Below are 20,698 nucleotides of genomic sequence, written 5' to 3' on the forward strand. Positions count from 1 at the left end.
CAGTGCTTTTGTGTAAAATGTTATACATCAAATAGCAACGATAAGTCAGTGTATCTAATATGAACTCACGGAGGAGGGAGAGCTGGTTCAATAGAAGGTTGTTCTTTGCTCAGCTAGCTCTATCTGGTTTGCTGGCTGTAGATTGGATGCTTCAGGGTGCAGCAGGTGAAACCCGAGAGGCTGTAATCAGCACACCTGCTAGCCACGCCCTTCTTTGTCCCTTCTAGTTTCGGTTCGTGTAGGAAAATGGCAGCAACAACTATTTCAATTGAACAAGACCAGTTTTGCTGTTCGGTGTGCCTGGAGGTTTTAAGAGACCCGGTGACGATCCCCTGCGGACACAGCTACTGTCTGGACTGCATTGAAGACTACTGGAACAGGGCCAAGCAGAAAGGCCAGTACAGCTGCCCGCAGTGCAGGCAGGTGTTTAACCCGAGACCGCTGCTGAGTAGGAACACAGTTCTGGGGGAAGTGGTGGAAACGTTTCTACAGTCTGGATTTCAAGCTGCGCCTCAGAACTCGGCCAAGTCGGAGGAAGTGAAATGCAGTGTTTGCACGTTGAGAAAAAGCAAAGCTGTTAAATCCTGCCTCGTGTGCTCCGAGTCTTACTGCGCGCCTCACTTGAGAGTCCACGAAGACCGCTTTCGGGGGAAGACCCATAAGTTGGTTTCAGCTGTGGAACAGCTGAGACAGACGTTGTGCCCACACCACGATAAAGCGTTGAGGCTGTACTGTCGCACTGACCAGCAGTGTGTGTGCTCCCAGTGTGCTCAAGAGAGACACAAGGGCCATGACGCAGTCTCAGTGGTGGATGAGAGAACGACACAACAGGTGAGTTTGTTGATGCACAAATTCATCATTCACTTTAATTTTGGGGAGTTCACATGTTTCTGAACAGCTTGAAGTACAATTAGATAAACTTAGATTACAATTTACTTTATATATGATATACATATTATACAAGCAGCATTCTTTTTAAATTTTTTTTTTTTTTTTTTTACAGAGGATGTATATGAGTATGTATTTGAATTGTAAGGGATCTACTTTTCTCGTAGACCTGTAATACATACGTGGAGTGTTTTTCTTTTTTTTTCTGCGCGTCGGGAAAAGTTGAGGCTGAAAAGATATCCCTGATTACGTCTCTATTACATCATCAGGGTTATTTTAGCTGTTGGACTGACAGTGGTGGAAGAACTATTTAAATATTTAACATTAGTAAAATTAGAAATACCACAGTGTAAAAAAACTCTAACATGTAAAAGTCCTGCATTCCAAATCTCACTTGAGTAAAATAACAGTAATCATCAAAACATACATAAAAAAAGACAGTAGGATAACTGAATTTGGTCCTGTTTGGGGTTACAAACAGACACAATAGACCTTTTTAAGGGTATGTCTTATACAGTTTAGTATAAAGGCTTCAACATTTCAAAAATGAAATGGGGGTTGTACAATGTGATCTAGTCCTGCAGCCATGTCTTGTGCTCTGATGTTACTGTGTCAAAAGTTTAGGTTGATAGACCAAAGGCCTTCCAGTGCAATTCAATCCTTTTGATTGTAAAATCAAAACTTTCCATCTTGAAAGTCAACCGTGAAAAAAAGTATTGGACTGAGCAGCCAGAGGGACTGCACTGTGTGATATTCATCTTTTTGTATTCTCTTAGAAAAAACTCCAAGACGCCTCTTTGAAGTCCGTGCAGAAATTGAAGGACACGGAGAAGGAACTTAGATACATTGTCAGATACATCAAGGTGAGTGCGTCTTCAATATAGGAGCTTTAGATATGCGGTTGACATACTGCCCTTCATATATACGGTCTGTGCATACATGCCAACACTAGAAACATAAAACCTTTATCCTCCACAGCACTCCACAGAAGCAGCAGTGGAGGAGAGTGAGAGGGTTTTCTCCAAGCTGATCCGCTCCATAGAGAAACAAAGCAGTGAGGTGAGGGAGGTGATGAGAGTCCAGGAGAGAGCAGCCGTCGGTCGGGCGGAGGAGCTGCTGGAGAAGATCCAGAGGGAGATCGTGGAGCTCAGAAGGACCGATGCTGAGCTGGAGAAGATTTCCCGTACTGAGGACCACGTCCACTTCTTTCAGGTATAGAACATAACTCGGCCAGTGATGTGGAGGAAAAAGGTCGGTCCGGCCATGTATTTGTCAGTGTTGGAAGTAACTTAAGTACATTTACTCTAGTACAATTTTGATGTACTTGTAACTTACTGAGTCTTGCGATTTTCTGCTGTTTTATACTTTTACTCCACTGCAATTCAGAGGCAAATATTATAGTATCCGCAACGCCATCTTGGATTCTTCTCTGTCTCACCATGTTTACGTTTAAGATATATGATGAAATTTAACACAAGGCAAACATGTTTCTTGACAGTTAAAATGACTTTAAGTGCAGCGTGAATTTGATGAACATAACCCATAAAGGGATACCTCCTTGTTTCGTCAGGGTTTTTGTGTTTGCATTCAAAAATCGTCTTCTAGTTTGGTTGTGTTGCATGTCATCACAGAAGTGCAAGACTCTTCATTTCACTGCAAAGACTGTGGAGCTGCCCAACACTGATGCTCTTCAATATATGATGTATAAAACTATGAGAGGAGCCCTGGCTGATCTCAAAGAAAGTCTGGTTGAAAGCCTTGAAAGAGAATTCAACAGGATCTCTGATAAAGGTATGTTATCTCTTTTACACGTGATTACCATGAACATTATTATTTTGTGAACAGTAAACACTTATTTGCTTGTCTGCATTTCTAGTAATATCATTGAAGGAAACCGGCATTCAAAGTACTTCTGAAAAGAGTAAAGGTACGTGAGATTGTTCAGTGGTTACATTGACTGATAACTGAATTGTCCAATATCATCTCAGTAACTGTAACTATGAAATGGAAGGGTCTGTAAATATCAGGAATGGATTCTTTTAACACACTATCTTGTATGTAGCTACCAAGTGTACATTTAAGATCTCTTTTACAAAATGTCAGTTATAAAAGAAGTCAGCTTGGAACTTTTTAAAAAGTGATAATCTAGCCATCTAGTTTATCTACAGTTAATAGAATCTTCCAGTTAAAAGCCAGCTACTCACGGTCTCAAGTCAAACCCTGACCCAGTGTTTGAAAAATGACAGAAAAAATTGCACTGTTGCCATTGTTAACTGGAAGTGTGCCTTGCCAGAAAGTGAAATCTTAATGGCAAAGCACAGTAACTAAGTGGGAAGTGCTTAGCTAACAGTCAAGTAAGGTTCTGTTAAAAATGATTACGAGGAGGGAGGAGTGTTCTGTACATTTTGTATTCCCCTTTACATTTTTTCTTTAACTAATATCCTCAATCCTGTAGGTTTATGTTATGGCTACCAGTTTTAATAATTTAAAAAGCTGAAATGCACCTTGGGAGTTGCAGTTAATATCTACCTCAAAGGTGTCATATACACAGGCTTGTACCTTAAACTTTTTTGAACCAAAGAACCAGATATTTTCAAACAAATGTGAAATCTATTTTTTGTTTTGTTTGTTTTTACTGATGGTTTAACCAGGAGAGTTGATCCGTATCCAAACAGCAGAATTACTACAAATTAAAAATGTTTTTGTTGTATTCAATATTTCTTATTTCCTACATCTGTCTAACAGCAAAAAACACAGACATACCATACAACTCGGAACCAAAGACGAGAGCTGATTTTCTACAATGTGAGTACACTTCTTTGATCAACCCTAACGAACATCCATCCTTATGAAACCAACGACTAATTGTTGGGAGTCTGACAATGTGCATCTACTGTGTCCAGATTACAACGATTTAGTCCTGGACCCGAACACAGCCAACCCTTATCTAAGCTTCTTTGATGGTCGAAGAGGGGTGACCACACTGTCGGAGCCACAGCCCTACCCAGACCACCCACAACGCTTCACCAGCTGGGCCCAGGTGCTGGGCAGAGCTGGGATGGCTGGACGCTGCTACTGGGAGGTAGAGTGGGCTGGTAATGGAGGGGTCTCCATCGGCGTCTGCTACAAAAACATGGGCAGGAGTGGAGGAGGTAGCGACAGCAAGTTTGGACACAACTCCAAATCCTGGAGCCTGGACTGCTCTTCTTCAGAATGTTCATTTCAGCACAATAAGGAGAGTGTGACCATCGGCGCTGCCTGCTGCAGCAGGATAGGAGTGTATCTGGACTTCAGGGGTGGGACTTTGTCTTTCTATAACATTTCTGATACAATGATTTTACTCCATAAAGTCAAGACCACATTTACCCAGCCTGTATACCCAGGATTCTGGGTGGGTTTGAGCTCTACTTTGAGGCTGTGCTCTCTTTAAATGTAAAGGTGAGAGCACTCCATCAACAGTTCTCAAGCAACTTTATGGGGTTTGAAATATTATCGTTTGACTGACAATAATAATGAAACTGAGACGGATGTTTCTGCTCAAAACATAGCATTTTAGGAAGCATGCAAGCCAGCAGCAGCAGCAGCAGCAGCACTACTAAGGTAGAGCAGTTCAGCAGCTGGTGGAGCTAAGATCTTATTGAAGGCAACAACATCTAGACTCTGGATCTTCAAAGGAAGAAAAGTACAAGAAGTCAATGTGTATATTTATTGAAGCATATTTATGTTATGTAGTGATTTATTGCATCACATCCATTTCATTTTTAATGAATAATTTTTTTCATCAAAGCTATTTTATTAAAATTCAATAATAAAGCATTTAATGTGGTGTACACATCGACTATGAATATTTTCATAATTCCCCTCAACATTCAAAGCAAAAGTTGATATTTTGAGAAATAATATTCATGTTAGACAATGACATTTGTGTATAAAAATGTTTGTTACAAAATGACATTTTTGTAGCATACTATACAGACATTTACGACATACTATAACTTGTTATGGCTTACTATTCTGACTTTTTTTTTTTATAACCTACTATACAATGTTTGTTTTTAGATTTTACAACATAACGGCTTTTATGACACTTTCTATATGGCATACTGTACTATGAGCTCTATTGACATACTATCCTATGCTAAACCTTTTCAATGACATTTTGATGACATACTTTGACATTTTGATTAAATTATGACCTACTATACTTTATGGCATATCAGAGATTTTTTTTTTTTTTTACATTTGTGACATTTCTTACCACAAACTGACTTTTATATTTTTATGACATAACTTTTTTGAATTGCATTTTTAAAGACCTACTATACCATAACCTTTTTACAACTTTTTATAGCCCAACTATGTATACAACTACTTTTTTCGACATGCTTTACAATTACTTTTGTTCACTTTTTCTCTACATACATACGTACATACATTTTCTCTATGACTTTTTTTGACTAACTGTACTATAGATTTTTTTTTCAAAAATACTGTTCTATTTTTGACATAATCCAGTCTGCACATTCATCACCTTGTGGTTTGGATCCGTCACCAAAAAGGACAAGAACAGACTACCTGGAACAGTCCACTTCCAGAGTCCGGAAACATAAAGGCAGACCGTTCACACCCTTGAACACAACCTGTTTCAGCTTCTCCTCACTGGGAGGCGCTACAGAATGCTATGCTCCTGACACAAGTACAGTTTGTCTATAACTGACGTAAAGTGTTGATCAGTCAATATCCTTCTATGTCATGTGATATATGCCTTTTTCGACATGCTATACTGACCTTTTTATGACTTCAACATAGGATATACTATCGTAAGACTTTTTTACATTAGGCCCACAAACGCCTATGCTACACTTTTTGAATGACATTTTGATTAAATTATGACCTACTATACTTTATGGCGTATTATCAGAGATTTTTTTTTTTAATTTTTGTGACATTTCTTCCCACAAACTGACTTTTATATTTTTATGACATAACTTTTTTTAATTACATTTTTAAAGACCCACTATACCATAACATTTTTATGACTTTTCAGCCCAACTATACTACCTTTTGTTGCATTATGACTTTTTAAATGCAATACGATGACTTTTTAATGACTTCTTTTAACATGCTACACAATGACTTTTTTTGTAATTTTTTTCCACATGCAACATGTCTTTTTACAACATGCTATACTATGACTTTTTTTCAACAATTTATACAATAACCTATTTGACTTTTTTAGACATGCGATAGGCTTTTTGACATTTTTGAATACATACATTTATATATTTGACATACTGTACTATGAGTTTATCACTTTTTACATGCTATACTAAGACTTAATGACTTTCATAAATTCCTTTTTTTGCATAACTATGCTACGACATATTTAATAATACATTATGCCTTTTTTCATGGCATACTATATTGAGTGCTGCAGGAATTCGGTATTTTTGTAGGCTAACCCCAGGTGTTAACATTGCACCGGATCCTTTGACAAAAAAAACAATGAGATTTTACCATTGGATTTTGGATCATTGCAGAAAATAAACTATGGCAAACAAATGATACTTGACAAGCATGATGTTTTGTAGTCTCATTTAGCCACTTCTTAACCACCCATTTTTTTAACTTGCATAAAAGCTTCAACATTTTGACTGTGACATTTACTGTTTTTTTATCTCATAGGAAAAACGTTTAAATCTCTTAAGTTTGTGTTAACAATGAACCTCATTTCCAGCATCTAACCAAAAACCCATTCAAAAGACCCATCGACTTAGAGTCAAGGGAACAGAACGTGCACACATGGTTATTAATTTCCAGGTTTTAGGTCTCATTTCTGCAGCAATCTATTATGACATTTATATGGCACACTATACTATGACCTTTGTTACATTTTATATGGCATACTCTACCAGGTTTTTCAAAAAAGTTTGATGACAGTGCTAATTTTGAGAGCCGGCATATTTTAAAGGGACAAGAAATGTGCACATATAAAACTAAATATTGCTTCCATCTCACTTGCACATTAAACAGCCCTAGCACTGAAGACAGAATGTAATTGCTTTTGAGAGGCTGTGTTCTCTGAAGATGACTGCATTCCAACGGTTTTCAAGTAATCTTGTAAGGATGGGGTTTAACATTTTTTTGTTTGACTTAAAATAATAATTACACAGACAATGGTTAGTGCTCAAAACATTGCATTTTAATAAACGTGCAAACCAGGAGCAGGAGCAACACTTTGGTGGAGCAGGTCAGCTGGGGGAGCTTAGATCTTATTGAAGGCAGCAACATCTATACTCTGGATCTGCAAAGGAAGAAAAGTCCAATAAATTAAGGTTCATATTTATTTCAGCATATTCATGTGACATATTGATTGTGTTAAAAAAGCTATTTCATTAAGAAAAAAGAAAAACGTGTACATTAAAGCCATTTTATTTAAATTCAATGGTTAAGCATTCAAGTATGAAACTTTTTGTCATTTCTTCCCCCTCAACATTTAACACCAAAATTCAACATTTTGTAAATATGTTTATTCAGTTTCTGGCAGAGATTTAGATGAAATCGATACCACTCTTGAATCTATTATGTTCAAGCTACAGCCAGCAGATAGTCAGCTGAGTTTAGCACATAGACCGGAATCAGCGCAACAGCTAACCTGACTCTGTGCAAAGTAACAATATCTGTCTACCAGCAGCGCTAAAAGCTGAATACATGAACATGCTACATCTAGTAAAACAAACAGGTTTTATTGGGGATTATGTTTAATGACTCAGCCAACAAATAGCCAGACACGTAACCCTGGTTCTAGTAGGTGGATTTTGCCTGCTGTTCTCCAAGTTTCAAGTATTTGTGCTAAACTAAAGGATGTCTGTCAATTAAATGTCAGGCTGCAGACAAAGTTGTATTAATCGTATTTCATTTTCTAAAAAGATAAACTATTAAAATCAAAATTTTTGGGACATTATCTCCAACATTTATCCTGGAGGAAATTTTTGGTTCTCTGAGTTAAAGGTTTGATTCACTCTGTAATACCTATTTTGTCTGGAGGATGCCCCATTTCTTGGTCATGTATACAAGTTTCTATAAAACTTTTTACAAGTATACATGTGCAGGTACGACTCAAGGTAAATTAACTGAACTTGTCAGATTATGGTGCACAGATTACAACAAAGTGGTCGTTACTTACAAAGTCCTCAAACTTGGTGAGCTCCTCCTCCAGGATGTCGGTGCCGACTTTGTCGTCCTCGACCACGCAGTTGATCTGCAGCTTCTTGATGCCGTAGCCAACTGGCACCAGTTTGGATGCTCCCCACAGGAGCCCGTCCATCTGCACAGACCGCACACACTCCTCCAGCTTCCCCATATCTGTCTCATCGTCCCACTAAGGAAAGACAGAGGAGGGGGACACACAGAACATTCATTTAACCAAAGCCGTAAAAGACAAAATTCAACACGATTTGCAGCAAAATTCATGGCATGGAAGAGACATTTCCTAATTTTAAACAAGTTTTTCCATAACTGTATGTTCCCTATAAGAGAACACAACCACAATGTAACTAGCATATGAATGAGTCACATGATATAGTTTCAGAAGACACGTACGGGCTTAACGTCCAACAGAATGGATGACTTGGCGATGAGGGTGGGTTTCTTGGACTTCTTGGCTGCATAGGCATCCAGGCGCTCCTGCTTGATGCGTTCTGCCTCCTCGTCATCGTCATCACTGCCGAACAAGTCAACATCATCGTCGTCGTCGTCTCCATTTTCCACCTTTACCTGTTTGACTGGAGCAGCCTGGTCGAAACAATGGAAAAGCACAGGAACATTTTCTGTAAAGGTATGCTCTTCAGAGAGCTTTTATCTTTGTTACAGTTGTTTTATAAATACAGAGAACATATGAATGTTTAAAAAAAAAAAATTTTTTGTAGTTATCTACCTTAGAACATGTGACGGCCGCTGGGCTCTTCTCCAGCCCAGCCACTCTGGACTCCAGCTTCTGCAGGGCTGCTCTCATCTCCTCCACCACTGACAAGCAAACACAATATGAAAAGTTAAGTAGTAATGCTGGAAAAGGAAGAATAAGCTCTCACACTCTCTCACACACACACACACACACACACACACACACACACACACACACACACACACACACACACACACACACACACACACACACACACACACACACACACACACACACACACACACACACACACACACACACACACACACACACACACACACACACCTTTGTGCAGTGTCTGGTTCTCCAGTTCCATGCTCTTCATCCGAGAAACCAGCTCCTGGTCTCCTCCTGCATGCGAGGATGACTGTGGAAAGAGAAACACAAATTAATTAGAAAGTGTCATCTTGCTGGTTGGGGCTCAAATGGTGACAAAGCAAAAAGCTCTCTCCTCCAGGTTGAGAGACGATCCAAGTCTGAAGAGAAGCAAGCAAAATAAATGAGGTTTAAAAAGAAACCCATGCAAGGCTAAAATCTATTACACAACAATGATACACACACACACACACACACACACACACACACACACACACACACACACACACACACACACACACACACACACACACACACACACACACACACACACACACACACACACACACACACACACACACACACACACAATATGAACCCCCGTGATCACTAATAAACAGATGATTTAATATTTGCAATAACAGCATGCAGGCAAACTTGGCCCAAAATCAATAATTTAAAAAGGAATTAGTTTGACATTTTGGGAAAACTATATTTGCTCTCTTGATACCAATTTAACACAAAACATGCCACTTAATTAAATGAATCAGAGGTGGATTTCTTACATATCTGCAGACAGAGCTAAGCTAGCCGTTTCCCCATTTCCAGTCTTTGTGCTAAACTAAGCTATGACAGACACGAGTAGCTTTGAACATCTGACGTAGCTCTCAGCAACAATATGAATAAGTGTATTTACCAAAATGTCAAACTATTCCCTTAAGTTCAATTAATTATTGAGAATTTAATTCAGAAATTACATGAAAGGTAACAGTCACTACATACAAGAATGAGCTTTTAAGTTTCATGTTGAAAGTAAAAAAGACTTTGTGGCTTAATGGTAATGATAATAAAGATCACAACACCAAACAAAAACCATCAAGATTAATATTTTCACCCCCAAATTCTGAATCAGTTAGTGGAAGCGTGTGAAGCCCCAAAACAATATGCCAGATAGTAAGATGGTGGTTCATGATGAGACATCCGGGTGCTGTGATAACAGAAGCACACTCCACTGCAGGCAGCAGCAGCAGCAGACACAGCCAGCACACTCGGCTGAGTCTCAGTCATGCAGCGTTCCCAGGCCTGAGCAGCAAAGCTGGAGGAGGAAGTCTTACATTTCTGTGTCGCCGTTTTAGCTGGGACCCTTTGTGCTGCAGGGCCGTTTTCGCCTGCACCCGGTGACGTACACAGTGAGCGTAATGGGGGGGGGGGGGGGGGGGGGACACGAAGACAAGAAGAAAAGTACTGTTGTAGGTAGAAAATTGGATGCTACAACTTAGAGTCGTCACTAATAGGATGGGATTTGATGTCAATATTGTCAGAGAATAAGGTTGAAACACTTTACATCATAATAAATCAAATAACTGAGCAGAAACTCACTAGTGCCAAAATGGGAACTATCAAACCAAGAGTAGAGGCCATTACACACTGGGGACATCAATGTATTTTTTCCAACCGTTTTGTTTCACAAGTACTTTCAAACAGAATGTGAATATTTCACAGCAAAAAAGCGGCACATGTATTTTGCGAAAGGAATGTCGATTTTCACACCGTGAATACAAAACATCAACCAATCAATGTTGTACAAAACAGACATATTTAAAACACACACTTTAGTGTACAGCACAGAGGCCCAGTGCGTTGAACCGAAATGGCAAACTTTATTACTCCTTTCAACCTTGACAAAGGCAGAACAGATCCACGATGTATGGTCTTACCTTTCACAATAAAATCCCTTCACATATACAGTACACTGCGGAACTGTTTACCAGAGGAAATTCAAATTCACACAGAAAACGTCACTAAAAGGACTGCTCTGGGTCAATAGGATCCCGGTAGTTGGTCCTCTGCAAATCTACCCTCGAACCGTATTGAAAAATGTTGCAACTACAAATTCATGTTGCTTCCGTTATGAATAGTTTTGATGCAAAATATTCACGTTGAGTATTTCACATTTTCGTGTCATTTATTCGTAACGACCCCCGTGTGTAATACAAGTTGACCAAATTGCGTAGGTATTGCCCAAAATAGTCCTTTTCCTATGAAAGTCCCTTCTTGTTGCTGCCACAGACAGCTTGCTGAGGAAAGGTACAAGGTAGGAACTCTAAGAGGGAATTTGGACAGCATGAATAGGAGGAACAATTGCAGCTACCAAAAAGCTTTTATTGTGCATAAGGGCATGCAGGTATTGTTTTTAGTCAGACTTAAAACATGTGAATGTATCCTTAAAAAGGTAACATTTAAATATCTAATGAGAGAAAGCAGATTTTGGTTTATGCAAAAATGACAACACTTATAATGCCATCAACAAAGTAAATGACATTTATGTAAAGACAAACAACTCACTGACTGATTGCAATGACGATAATGAGAGAAGCAAGCAGAGACCACAGGGAGAATAAGTTCTGTGTCATGCATAGAGCACTTTTCTTGTGAAGTGCAGGCGAAATGTTTTCTGCAACTAAAAGCTTAAATGTCCTCAACGACCTGCTGTCTCTATATTTAAATCATAATTTTATATTTAAACAGATATTCCCCTCTTCTAGGGCTGGTACACGAACACTAGTGAGTACAGTCCTGCCACTACAGGGGTGTTTCTGTGGCTCATTCGTAGGACAGTACTCACTCCGTTTAGGGACTGCAGGATATTCTGTCGGGATTTAGCAATGTCCTGCAGGATGCCATTAACCTCTCTCTCCTGCAGGTGTATGTGGGCCAAGCAGTGATGAAGCGGGAGCAGTGAGAAAGACAGAAAGCAGAATGCAAAACGGACAAAAGCAGGATGGACCATACACCCAACATTCAGGATGACTTATCAAAATACTTAAGCAAATAAATGTGAGCTACATGCTTATCAAGTTCCTCATGATTAAATATAAACAGCATTTTGGCAGCGTGCATTATCAACACAAACCCACGATGATGTTTGTGTTGCATGGTGCATTCATGGTGCAGCTGTCATTTTCCCCACTTCATATATCCTGAAAACCAGGGCGCTGTTTCACTCATCTCATTTGTAATCGGGCAACAGTGGAGATGCATTTCTCAGAACTCATCACGTAAAACAAAAACTGTCTGCATCGCTTTCTGTGTTTTGGGTGAAATAACTTTTCTCTAATCTAATCTCCATTGTTTCAAAGGCTTGTGTAGAGACTCTCTGCTGCTCTGGACAACCTGAGAAGCAGAGGCAGCTGCCAAAACCACCTGACCCCTCTCACTAGGTAGGACGTGCCACTTCTAAATCGAGTGGCTTAACTCTCATGCACACAGCTGCTCCGGGCTGCAGATGATGTAACTATTGCTTAACATGCTGCTGACTGACAGGGCAGCATGAGCTGAGGAGGTGTCAGGCAAGAGGCGAAAGAGACTTCAAAAGCTGGCAGCAAGAGACGCGAGGAGGATTGGAAATAAAGGTTATCTAAAAAAAAAACCAGAGTCCTTATGTCTAGGAATGATCAGATTGAAAAACAATCAGGCTTTCAAAAGAAGCTGAAAAGTGGTTTACCTGTGTGGAGGGTCCGTTGGCTCCCTCGTAGAAGCACTTCTCGGCCTCATCGTAGCACCGTTTGTCGAACCAGATGTTCTCCGAGGCGAGGCACTGCAGTCCGCTCATCTTGGTACTGAGCAGGGAATCAGAAATTCAGGAGAAGTAAGACAACGCAGAGAAGACCCAACTAAACACAGATTTGCATCCAACATTTTCTCTACTAACCAGCATCCATGACCGTGTGTTTAATCGCTAAAGCCAGCGCAATCAGTGACAAGAAATGAGTGACAGAACACAACTCGACCAGGACACCGTATATTACAGGCTACACCATGCACAGCCACAGATGGGGTTGTGGGTGGAATAGGGAGAGACAAAACAAAGTGTAAAGCAGACAGTTTCAACCATAAATTAATAGCAGAATAAAAGGCCTCTCGTTTCTGTAAAATAAGAAGTAGTGAAAGACTACTGCATATATGCTTCACCTCCCTTCTCATTTCGCTGACGGGTTACTGCAGCAGACAGGCATCTACACATTCCTCAGTCAGACAGTTGCCTGGTCTGCAAAGTCTGGATTACAGAACAAAAGGTTGGTCGACTCGCTGTCCGCCAACAACCCCCCCCCTTAGTGATAGCAGAGGTCCACTTCTTTGTGTGATAATCAAACAGACCACGTTTACTACACGTCGGTACATGACGGCATGTTGTGAGGTTTTGCAGGAGCCCTCAGTGGTCACACCCCTGCTGTGTCAATGGATTGATCTCATTTAAATGAATGACAGTGCCATGTTATTTATTGAGTGCTTAAATCAGTCTGAATGTTGCCCAAACTAAAAAATCCAAACAAAGGCCCATCCAGAAACCTGTACCTCAAAAACATAATACACAAGTTAGCAGAACCGAAAAAGGCCAAACAAGAATGCAGGACAGACAACAAACTGAAAACAAAATAAATGAAATCATCTGAAAACACACATCACGTCTCTTCCATTCCCTGTGTGAGAGGTGGCATACTTGTCCCATCTGGGCCTGCTTTGCGTCTCAGAGAGGCCCCTCCTCCTCTGGGTCGGACCCCTGCTGCCTCTGGCCCCCTGCTCGGTCTCAGAGGAGGTGCGATAGCAGCCCCCGCTGTAACGACGGTGGGGGATACCAGAGGCCTTCACGGTGGTGGCGGGGTAACCCTGATCCTGAACGCCGTGGCTGCGTCTAGACCGGAAGGTCATGTTGCTTCTGCTGTGCGGACTCCTCGGAGAGGAGGACAGCGGCCCGTTGCCGTTAGAGGCGAGCCGCCGTTGGTAGTTGCTCTCGGCCTGCTCAAAGGCACTGCGGTTGTACATGGTTCCCTCTGCCTGCATGCCCTGGAGGATGGGGCTTTTACCATAGGAGCCACCCGCCTCCATGGAGGGGCTCAACCACTCCTCTTCAGCCCCAGAGCTGTGGCTCTCTGACAAACGCGTGCGTCGCCGTAGCCTCCCAAACTGGACTTGGTCCCCGCTGATGACGGGATTGTTACCCTGCCTGAAGGTCCCCACTGGCACAGCATGTTTAGGTGCTCCTCCTTGCTGGCGGTTCGGCCAAGACTGATCCATTTCTCTATTAAAAGGGGCTCTCTTCTCTACTCACTTTTGTGTTCATGATGAGAGAAAAGAAGCAACAGGTAGAAGCTAAAGCCGTCAGTTCAGTGTAAAGATAGCATCACAAAAAGGAACTTAGGGTTTAGACGCATTAAAGAAAGCTCATACAACAGCTGATATGTGATGCCAATGTGGTCTGGTGGGCAAAGAGACGGTGGAGTGATCAATCGCTAACATGTTCAGAATGAGCTTAACCTGTCTGAGAATAGAAGAAGCAAACTGAGAATGCAAAAGACTCAATCATGTTTGCTTTTAGGATCATGGAATAAAGCCCAAAAAAGTCAGTAACAGTTCATTGATCAATCTCACATTGGACTTTCAAAGATCAAAGCCAAAACAAATGATGCAAAATGTCACAAATGGCCAACATTAAGGTTAGGATGCGTTTGCAGTGTTTCCTCAATATTCATTTTAAATCTAATACTAAATGTAGTGCAAATATTCAATGCATATTTTTTTAAATATTGATTTTCTGATTAAGATGCATTGCAGTCTAAATTTGAAAATTGCAGGGTGAATAACACCAAGATAATGACACATATAATAATAATAATAATAATAATAATAATAATAAACACAGCATCAGCAGCCGTGTGAAATTATTGAGGAACCACTGTGTTTATGCATTAAACACGTTTCTTCTGAAACATAAAAAAAAAAAAAACCTGTGCAACCGGGTGTGGCTCACCTTTGTTTTGGCATGCTGAAGGATAATGTATGCTTCCTATCTTGGAATGGAATATTTACAAAAAAAATCAAAGTAATCACAAGACAATCCAAACATTTCTGATAGCAGCATTTCCTTTAAAACATGCAGCCAAACTTCACAACACAAGACACGAGATACATTTTCATGCATGGAATTTAAAAAAATAAAAAATAGCTTAACCACATGAAAATAAAAAGATACAAAAACCAACAACTTGCAAACATGCAATGTATTATCTAAAGCACGGTTAGTGCAGATAAATACTCAGTGGCTAGTTTGGAGGTGCATGTAGTGTGTGGAACTCCTCTAAAGAGGCCTTTTCATCAGGTCATTTTGGAGGCTACAGTTTTTAGCTGTTGAATTATGTTGCATAAATCTGAGAGGAGTTTGTAATATGTTGTCTTCCTCATTAAGAGCTGTAACAACAATTGCTTGGGTCACTTTTCATGAAAAGATTCCAAACAAATGTTTGCACAACGCTCTTACAAGCAAATATTTTGTTTCTCTGCTGTATAACTGTTGGTTGGTTGGTTGGACAAAATGGGCAAATTGAATACGATACCTTGGGCTCTGGGCATTGAAAATATTTCTGTCATTTTGCAGACAAAAATAGATTAAAAAATCACAGATGTATCAATAACGGTAATCTACAGATGCAGCCCTACTCCCCATGTACTGGATCAACGTGAGTAACGTTAGATGAAAAACGTTGACTAAACACTTCTCAGAAACAGTTCAAAAACATTTTAACCTCCATAAATGTGATATTTACTGCAGGTCTCTTCTATTAAGACTATTAGCTGGATGTACTTAACAAACTAGCAACTGAGTACACATTACTTCACCATATGACAGCAATACACCATGTATTAGAGCATCAGCTGAACAGCAGCTGCAACACCAACGCTCACCTTTGGTAACGTTAACTGGAAAACTAGCGTCCAACACAGAAATAAGAGACACGTGTTCATGGCATACAAAACATCATGGACAGACAACCAAAGGAGGATTTAGGAATACTAGAATAAAAACACACTATGATTATCTTAAGTCGATGGACATGGAGGGTAAAATTAACTGTGCAAGTCGCCAACAATGTCATTTAATTCTTGTATGATACCAGTCACAAATCAAGCACATTTGAAGTGATATAAAACCCGTGTTGTATTGCATCTGTTGCCTGCTCACTCTTACACGAGCTAAAAAGTTAGGAGGCAGAAGTTTTTTCTGACAGCCACAGCAACTTGTAGCTAGTTTCTTTGACCACGTGGCGCTAATAAAACTCCGAATTCAAAATGCTTTGCGAGTTTTAACAAAGAGTAACGTTTTTGTTATAATTCAGGTCGGTGGTAAAATTACAATTATTCTCCACTTACTTACTTTTTCGATGTTTTATTGCTTGGTAACCGTTCCTTTGCGTGCTGCCTTGGCCGTAATCCGACAGGGAAAGAGGACAGGCATTAGCGGGCCGCCTATATTCTCTCGTGTCAGAGGGGGGAGAGGTCCGTTAGCTTCTCCACGACGTCATCGATGATTTCTGCTATTGTAGAATGTTTATTTAAAAAAAAGATAAGAACAGATAAATACACATACAAGTAAGAAATTGTCTGTGAATCCTGACGATAAGCATGGTTCCGTGTTTTCAAGACCATTTAGGTCGTACCTTCAGATTGGTATGATCCATATTAGCCAAAGACTTCATCTCCCATGATTCTAAGCGAACGGCAGTAGTTCTTCTGTCAGGCCAGGCCCAGATATACAGTCTATTAGTTTGAATAATAACGCGATGTTGCTTTTGTCTTTCAGTTTGACAGTGGGCCCCTGTGACTGCATGTTTAAAAAATAAAACGTGGCGAAATGTTGAATATTTAAAGTTTGAGTTTCTTGTGGAGCCAAATACTTTTTCCTCTCTTGTCCTGCAGGAGGCAGACTATAGTCGAGAACCAAGTTAGACTATAAATCCTGCAAACAAACTATACACGGCTACTGTTATTACTACTACTATTATTAATAGTATTTTGTAAAGACCAGAAGACACAGATTATCTGGGTTGATAAAGTTTGAAGTAGTTTTAACTTAAGCAGAAGTATCTATATTTCAGTGTGACTTTAGTAGATTTATTTGATATATTATTATTAGTAGTAGTAGTAGTAGTAGTAGTAGTAGTAGTAGTAGTAGTAGTAGTAGCATTGATTGATGTTGTTTTGACTGTTTTTTACAGGCACTTACAAATCCATCCTTTTTCCTATTTTCTATTGCAAAGTGGAGGTAAAGATATATGTTGACTTGACTGAATGACTGAATTTTACATAATTTGTACCAGGTATTGAGCGTTCCAAGCAATGAATGTATTTTTTTCCTCTTGTCCCAGAGTTCTCAGCTTTATGATGCAACAAACAAAACTGTAAAAAAAACTACAATAATAACAATCTTTTACAACTACAGTGAAAACCTCAAAGGAAATGTAAAAGCTACATTTCAAAATGTTTGGAGTCAGTTCTTAAATCTTTCCTGTGAAATAAAGATTGATGAGTTACTTTTAACATCAGAAATCTGAGAGAAGTAGAAAGCGGAGCTCAGCTAACCTGTTTTAAAGAGTCTTATCATCATGTGCAAAATGATGAGAAGGGTTTGAACCCACAAGGACATCGCGTAAACAGTCTTATATCTTATTCACATTCAGCCACTCTGGTTAACCAATAATTTACAACTTTCATTTCATCTTTTCTCTTCAAAAGGCAAATATGGCAAGTAGGAGAAGCAGCAATAGTGAAATAGTTAAGTGCAGTAGGCTGTTCTGTACTGTCTTTAAAATTATAACTAGGGTTTGTGCTCTGCATTGTACAAACGTGAATACATCACTGCAGTTCAGACAATGAAGGATGTATCCAAACCTGCACCATTAGAATTAGTAATACATCCTTCTTTGACTTCTTGGAAGTAGTTAAACAACACTAAACGTTCACTGAATTCATCCTTGCATCATCAAGCCTTTTCCTGCCCTACTTTCCTATTACTTACAGCTCTTGTGAATGCTTTTCTTTCTTTTTGCATTATGTATGTCCCGTATCTGGGTGATACAGTCTATTGGGTTCTGTTCTGTGGTGTGCAGTATACTGCTTCAGGGTTTTTAGGATCTTTTATACTTCAACAATTCAGTTGGGGACCCCTTGAGTGCAAAACCACAAACCACATATAAAAGTGCACGTATCTGTTATAATAAATGGTTAAAAATCCTTCGACATAACATCTTGGATGCTGATAATTATAAGAGCACAATCTTTGGGCTGCAAAATTAGCACTTGCTCCACTGTCTAAGGAGGAGGCCAACACTTTGTGGAGCCAGATGCTGAGCTGTCAAACCAAATAAAGATAATCTTCTAGCATTGCTAACAGTTATAGGAACCAGAATGTAAACATAATTTGATTGCATGAACTGACACACAGCACATTTTATGTGACAGCAAAGTAAGTGGTTCATTTATTTATTATTTAACACCCCTGACTTAAAAAATTAATCATTTGCTCTTTTGCTTCAGGTTTTAGGAAACACATTTACACAAGTAGTACCAGTCTCTGCTTCAGGAATGGCACATGGGGATTTAGAAACTGGGTGACATTCCTCTTAAAACAAGGCCTTTTACTATGAATTTGTCTTGTAGCACTGACAAGGCCTGTACTGGGCTTCAGAGCTACGGCTAAAACAATGGATAATAAGGAAACAAGAAAAAACATGTCGCAACCTGTGTTGAGCCAAAAATCTATCAGGGAAAAAGTGTATGAATGGAAGGGCAAACATATATAATTTAGCGGAATACATAACATAACATAACATAACATAACATAACATAACATAACATAACATAACATGATATGACATTACTAATCTTGTTTGCAGTCAGAACTTCAACTTGTAGCATTTCTGTCTTGAGGCTGCAACTAACGACAATTTTCATTACCGATTAATCTGTTGATTATTTTAATTAATCGCGTGATCTGTCAGAAAAAGTGTCCATCATAGTTTCCCCAGAGTCCAAGGGGAAGTCTTCACATTCAGTTTACAATGAAAAACTCAAATCTGCAAATCCTCAGACAGGAAAAGCTGAAATCTGACAAATTACTGAAACTACTAATCAATTATCAAAAATTTTTCTTATTCATTTTCAGTCAATTGGAAAAAATCTCAAAGATATGTGAAACGACTGCAAAGAGACACCAAATGACTACAGAGGAATTCAAAATGACCACAAAGAGACTGGAAAGAATAATTACGAAGAAATAAACAGTCTATACAGTAGTTATGAAACAACCAGAGATGCATAACAAAGAGACACCAAAATGACTACAAAGAGATAAAAATTGACCACAAATAGACAGGATTTACTACAAAGAGAGTGAAACAACCTAAAAAACACACAAAACAACAACAAAAAGAGACAAACTGAACACAAAAGGACACAAAACAACCACAAATCTGAATATTTCTGGGTTTTTACAGTCTTCAAAGATATTGAAACTGAATATTTTTAAATTTGGACTGCTGGTCTGACGTATCACTGACGTATCACTTTGGGCTCTGGAAATGCTCTGGAGCATCTTTGCTCTTTGCTGACATTCTATAACCAAACGATTAATCAAGAAAATAATTCCTAGATTAATGAGAATAATCTGTAGTTGTAGTCTATTATTATCATTATCATAATTTTTTTAGTCAGATGGACACAATGTTTCACACTCAATCATGTCTTTTTTGGTTTGCAAGGAGCTTTAGATGAGCAAAAACGGTGCTGTAAATGAATCACCAAGATAGCTCCAGAGGAGTCGTTGAAGGTGGAATCCTCTGTTCTTGTTCTTGGGAACCTACTCTGTGGGGAAGGATTTTATCTTTTTTTAGCAGTGGCCTGCTCCACATTTACACCTGCAAACTGCATACCAAGGTGGCACTTCTTCTTATAGGTCCTTTTAGCTACTGCATCCTCTGTGTTACCTGCTGTGTCTAGTTGGTGATCCAGCCTTGGTAATGATCAGAGGGTTAGAAGTATTCACATCCTTGATTTAAGTGAAAGTACCAATACAGCAGTGTAAAAAATACGCCATCACAACAAGTCCCACATTCAAAATTCTGCTTAAGTATAATAAAGTAGTATTTTTTTGTAAAGTACTTGAAGTATTAAAAATAAAAGTACACATTAGGCATCAGAATTGTCTCCTTACAAAGTATTATGATGGTGTAGCTTCTTTACACTGTTGGGAAGTTTAATCTACAACAATGCATCATATTTTATCGGTGGTGGAAAGTCACCAAGTATTTACTCAAGTGCTGTCCTTGAGTACAATTTTTTAGATAATTTTACTTATCATAGAGTGTTTCAATTTACTTTGTAATTCTACTCAACTACATTAAAGGTAAATATTGTACTTTTTACTCCACTACAGCTGGAGTTACAGATTAGATTTGACAAACAAAACATTATTTACTTATATTGTATAGATTAAACTATACAACGGTATATAAAGTGCAGCAGTTAAAATGTGCTCCAGCTATCAGTAATACATTTCCAACAATATGATATATAAACCAATATAGCTCTTTTGAAATGGACCAATAAGTACTTTTTCTTTAATAAATTCAGTAACTTTTGCTGTTACTTTTGTACCTTTAGGCGAAGTGAAATCTTGAATGTATTGTATTTTTGCACAGC

The 20,698-nt window shown here is 39.1% G+C and overlaps 2 protein-coding genes across 6 annotated transcripts; one reads left to right on the top strand and one right to left on the bottom strand.

Annotated features, from left to right (window-relative positions):
* Nucleotides 1–103: 103 nt before the first annotated feature.
* LOC137865978 (E3 ubiquitin/ISG15 ligase TRIM25-like) lies at nt 104–4,726 on the top strand. Its single transcript, XM_068701590.1, has 7 exons — nt 104–831; nt 1,665–1,751; nt 1,867–2,100; nt 2,520–2,679; nt 2,765–2,815; nt 3,634–3,693; nt 3,792–4,726. Exons 1-7 carry the CDS (start codon nt 247–249, stop codon nt 4,316–4,318), a joined length of 1,704 nt encoding a protein of 567 aa, XP_068557691.1. The 5' UTR covers nt 104–246; the 3' UTR covers nt 4,319–4,726.
* A 2,342-nt stretch (nt 4,727–7,068) lies between these two features.
* Nucleotides 7,069–16,485, bottom strand: eef1da (eukaryotic translation elongation factor 1 delta a (guanine nucleotide exchange protein)). Of its 5 annotated transcripts, none has more exons than XM_068738135.1 (10): nt 16,377–16,440; nt 15,908–15,930; nt 14,976–15,015; nt 12,672–12,786; nt 10,282–10,335; nt 9,137–9,218; nt 8,825–8,913; nt 8,491–8,682; nt 8,075–8,269; nt 7,069–7,192 (listed from the first exon to the last, which is right to left on the bottom strand). In XM_068738135.1, the coding sequence occupies exons 3-10, from the start codon at nt 14,987–14,989 to the stop codon at nt 7,154–7,156; spliced, it is 780 nt and encodes a 259-aa protein (XP_068594236.1). In that variant the 5' UTR covers nt 14,990–15,015; nt 15,908–15,930; nt 16,377–16,440; the 3' UTR covers nt 7,069–7,153. The 5 variants fall into 5 exon arrangements, with proteins under 5 accessions (XP_068594236.1, XP_068594232.1, XP_068594235.1 ...); XM_068738131.1 differs by having other exon boundaries at nt 14,976–15,011; nt 16,377–16,411; XM_068738134.1 differs by lacking the exon at nt 10,282–10,335 and having other exon boundaries at nt 16,377–16,448.
* Nucleotides 16,486–20,698: the final 4,213 nt, after the last annotated feature.

This window comes from Cebidichthys violaceus, unplaced genomic scaffold (assembly GCF_023349555.1).
Source record: "Cebidichthys violaceus isolate CVI_PGR_0920_01 unplaced genomic scaffold, fCebVio1.0.p SCAF_8, whole genome shotgun sequence".
NCBI classification, from domain to species: Eukaryota; Metazoa; Chordata; class Actinopteri; order Perciformes; family Stichaeidae; genus Cebidichthys; species Cebidichthys violaceus.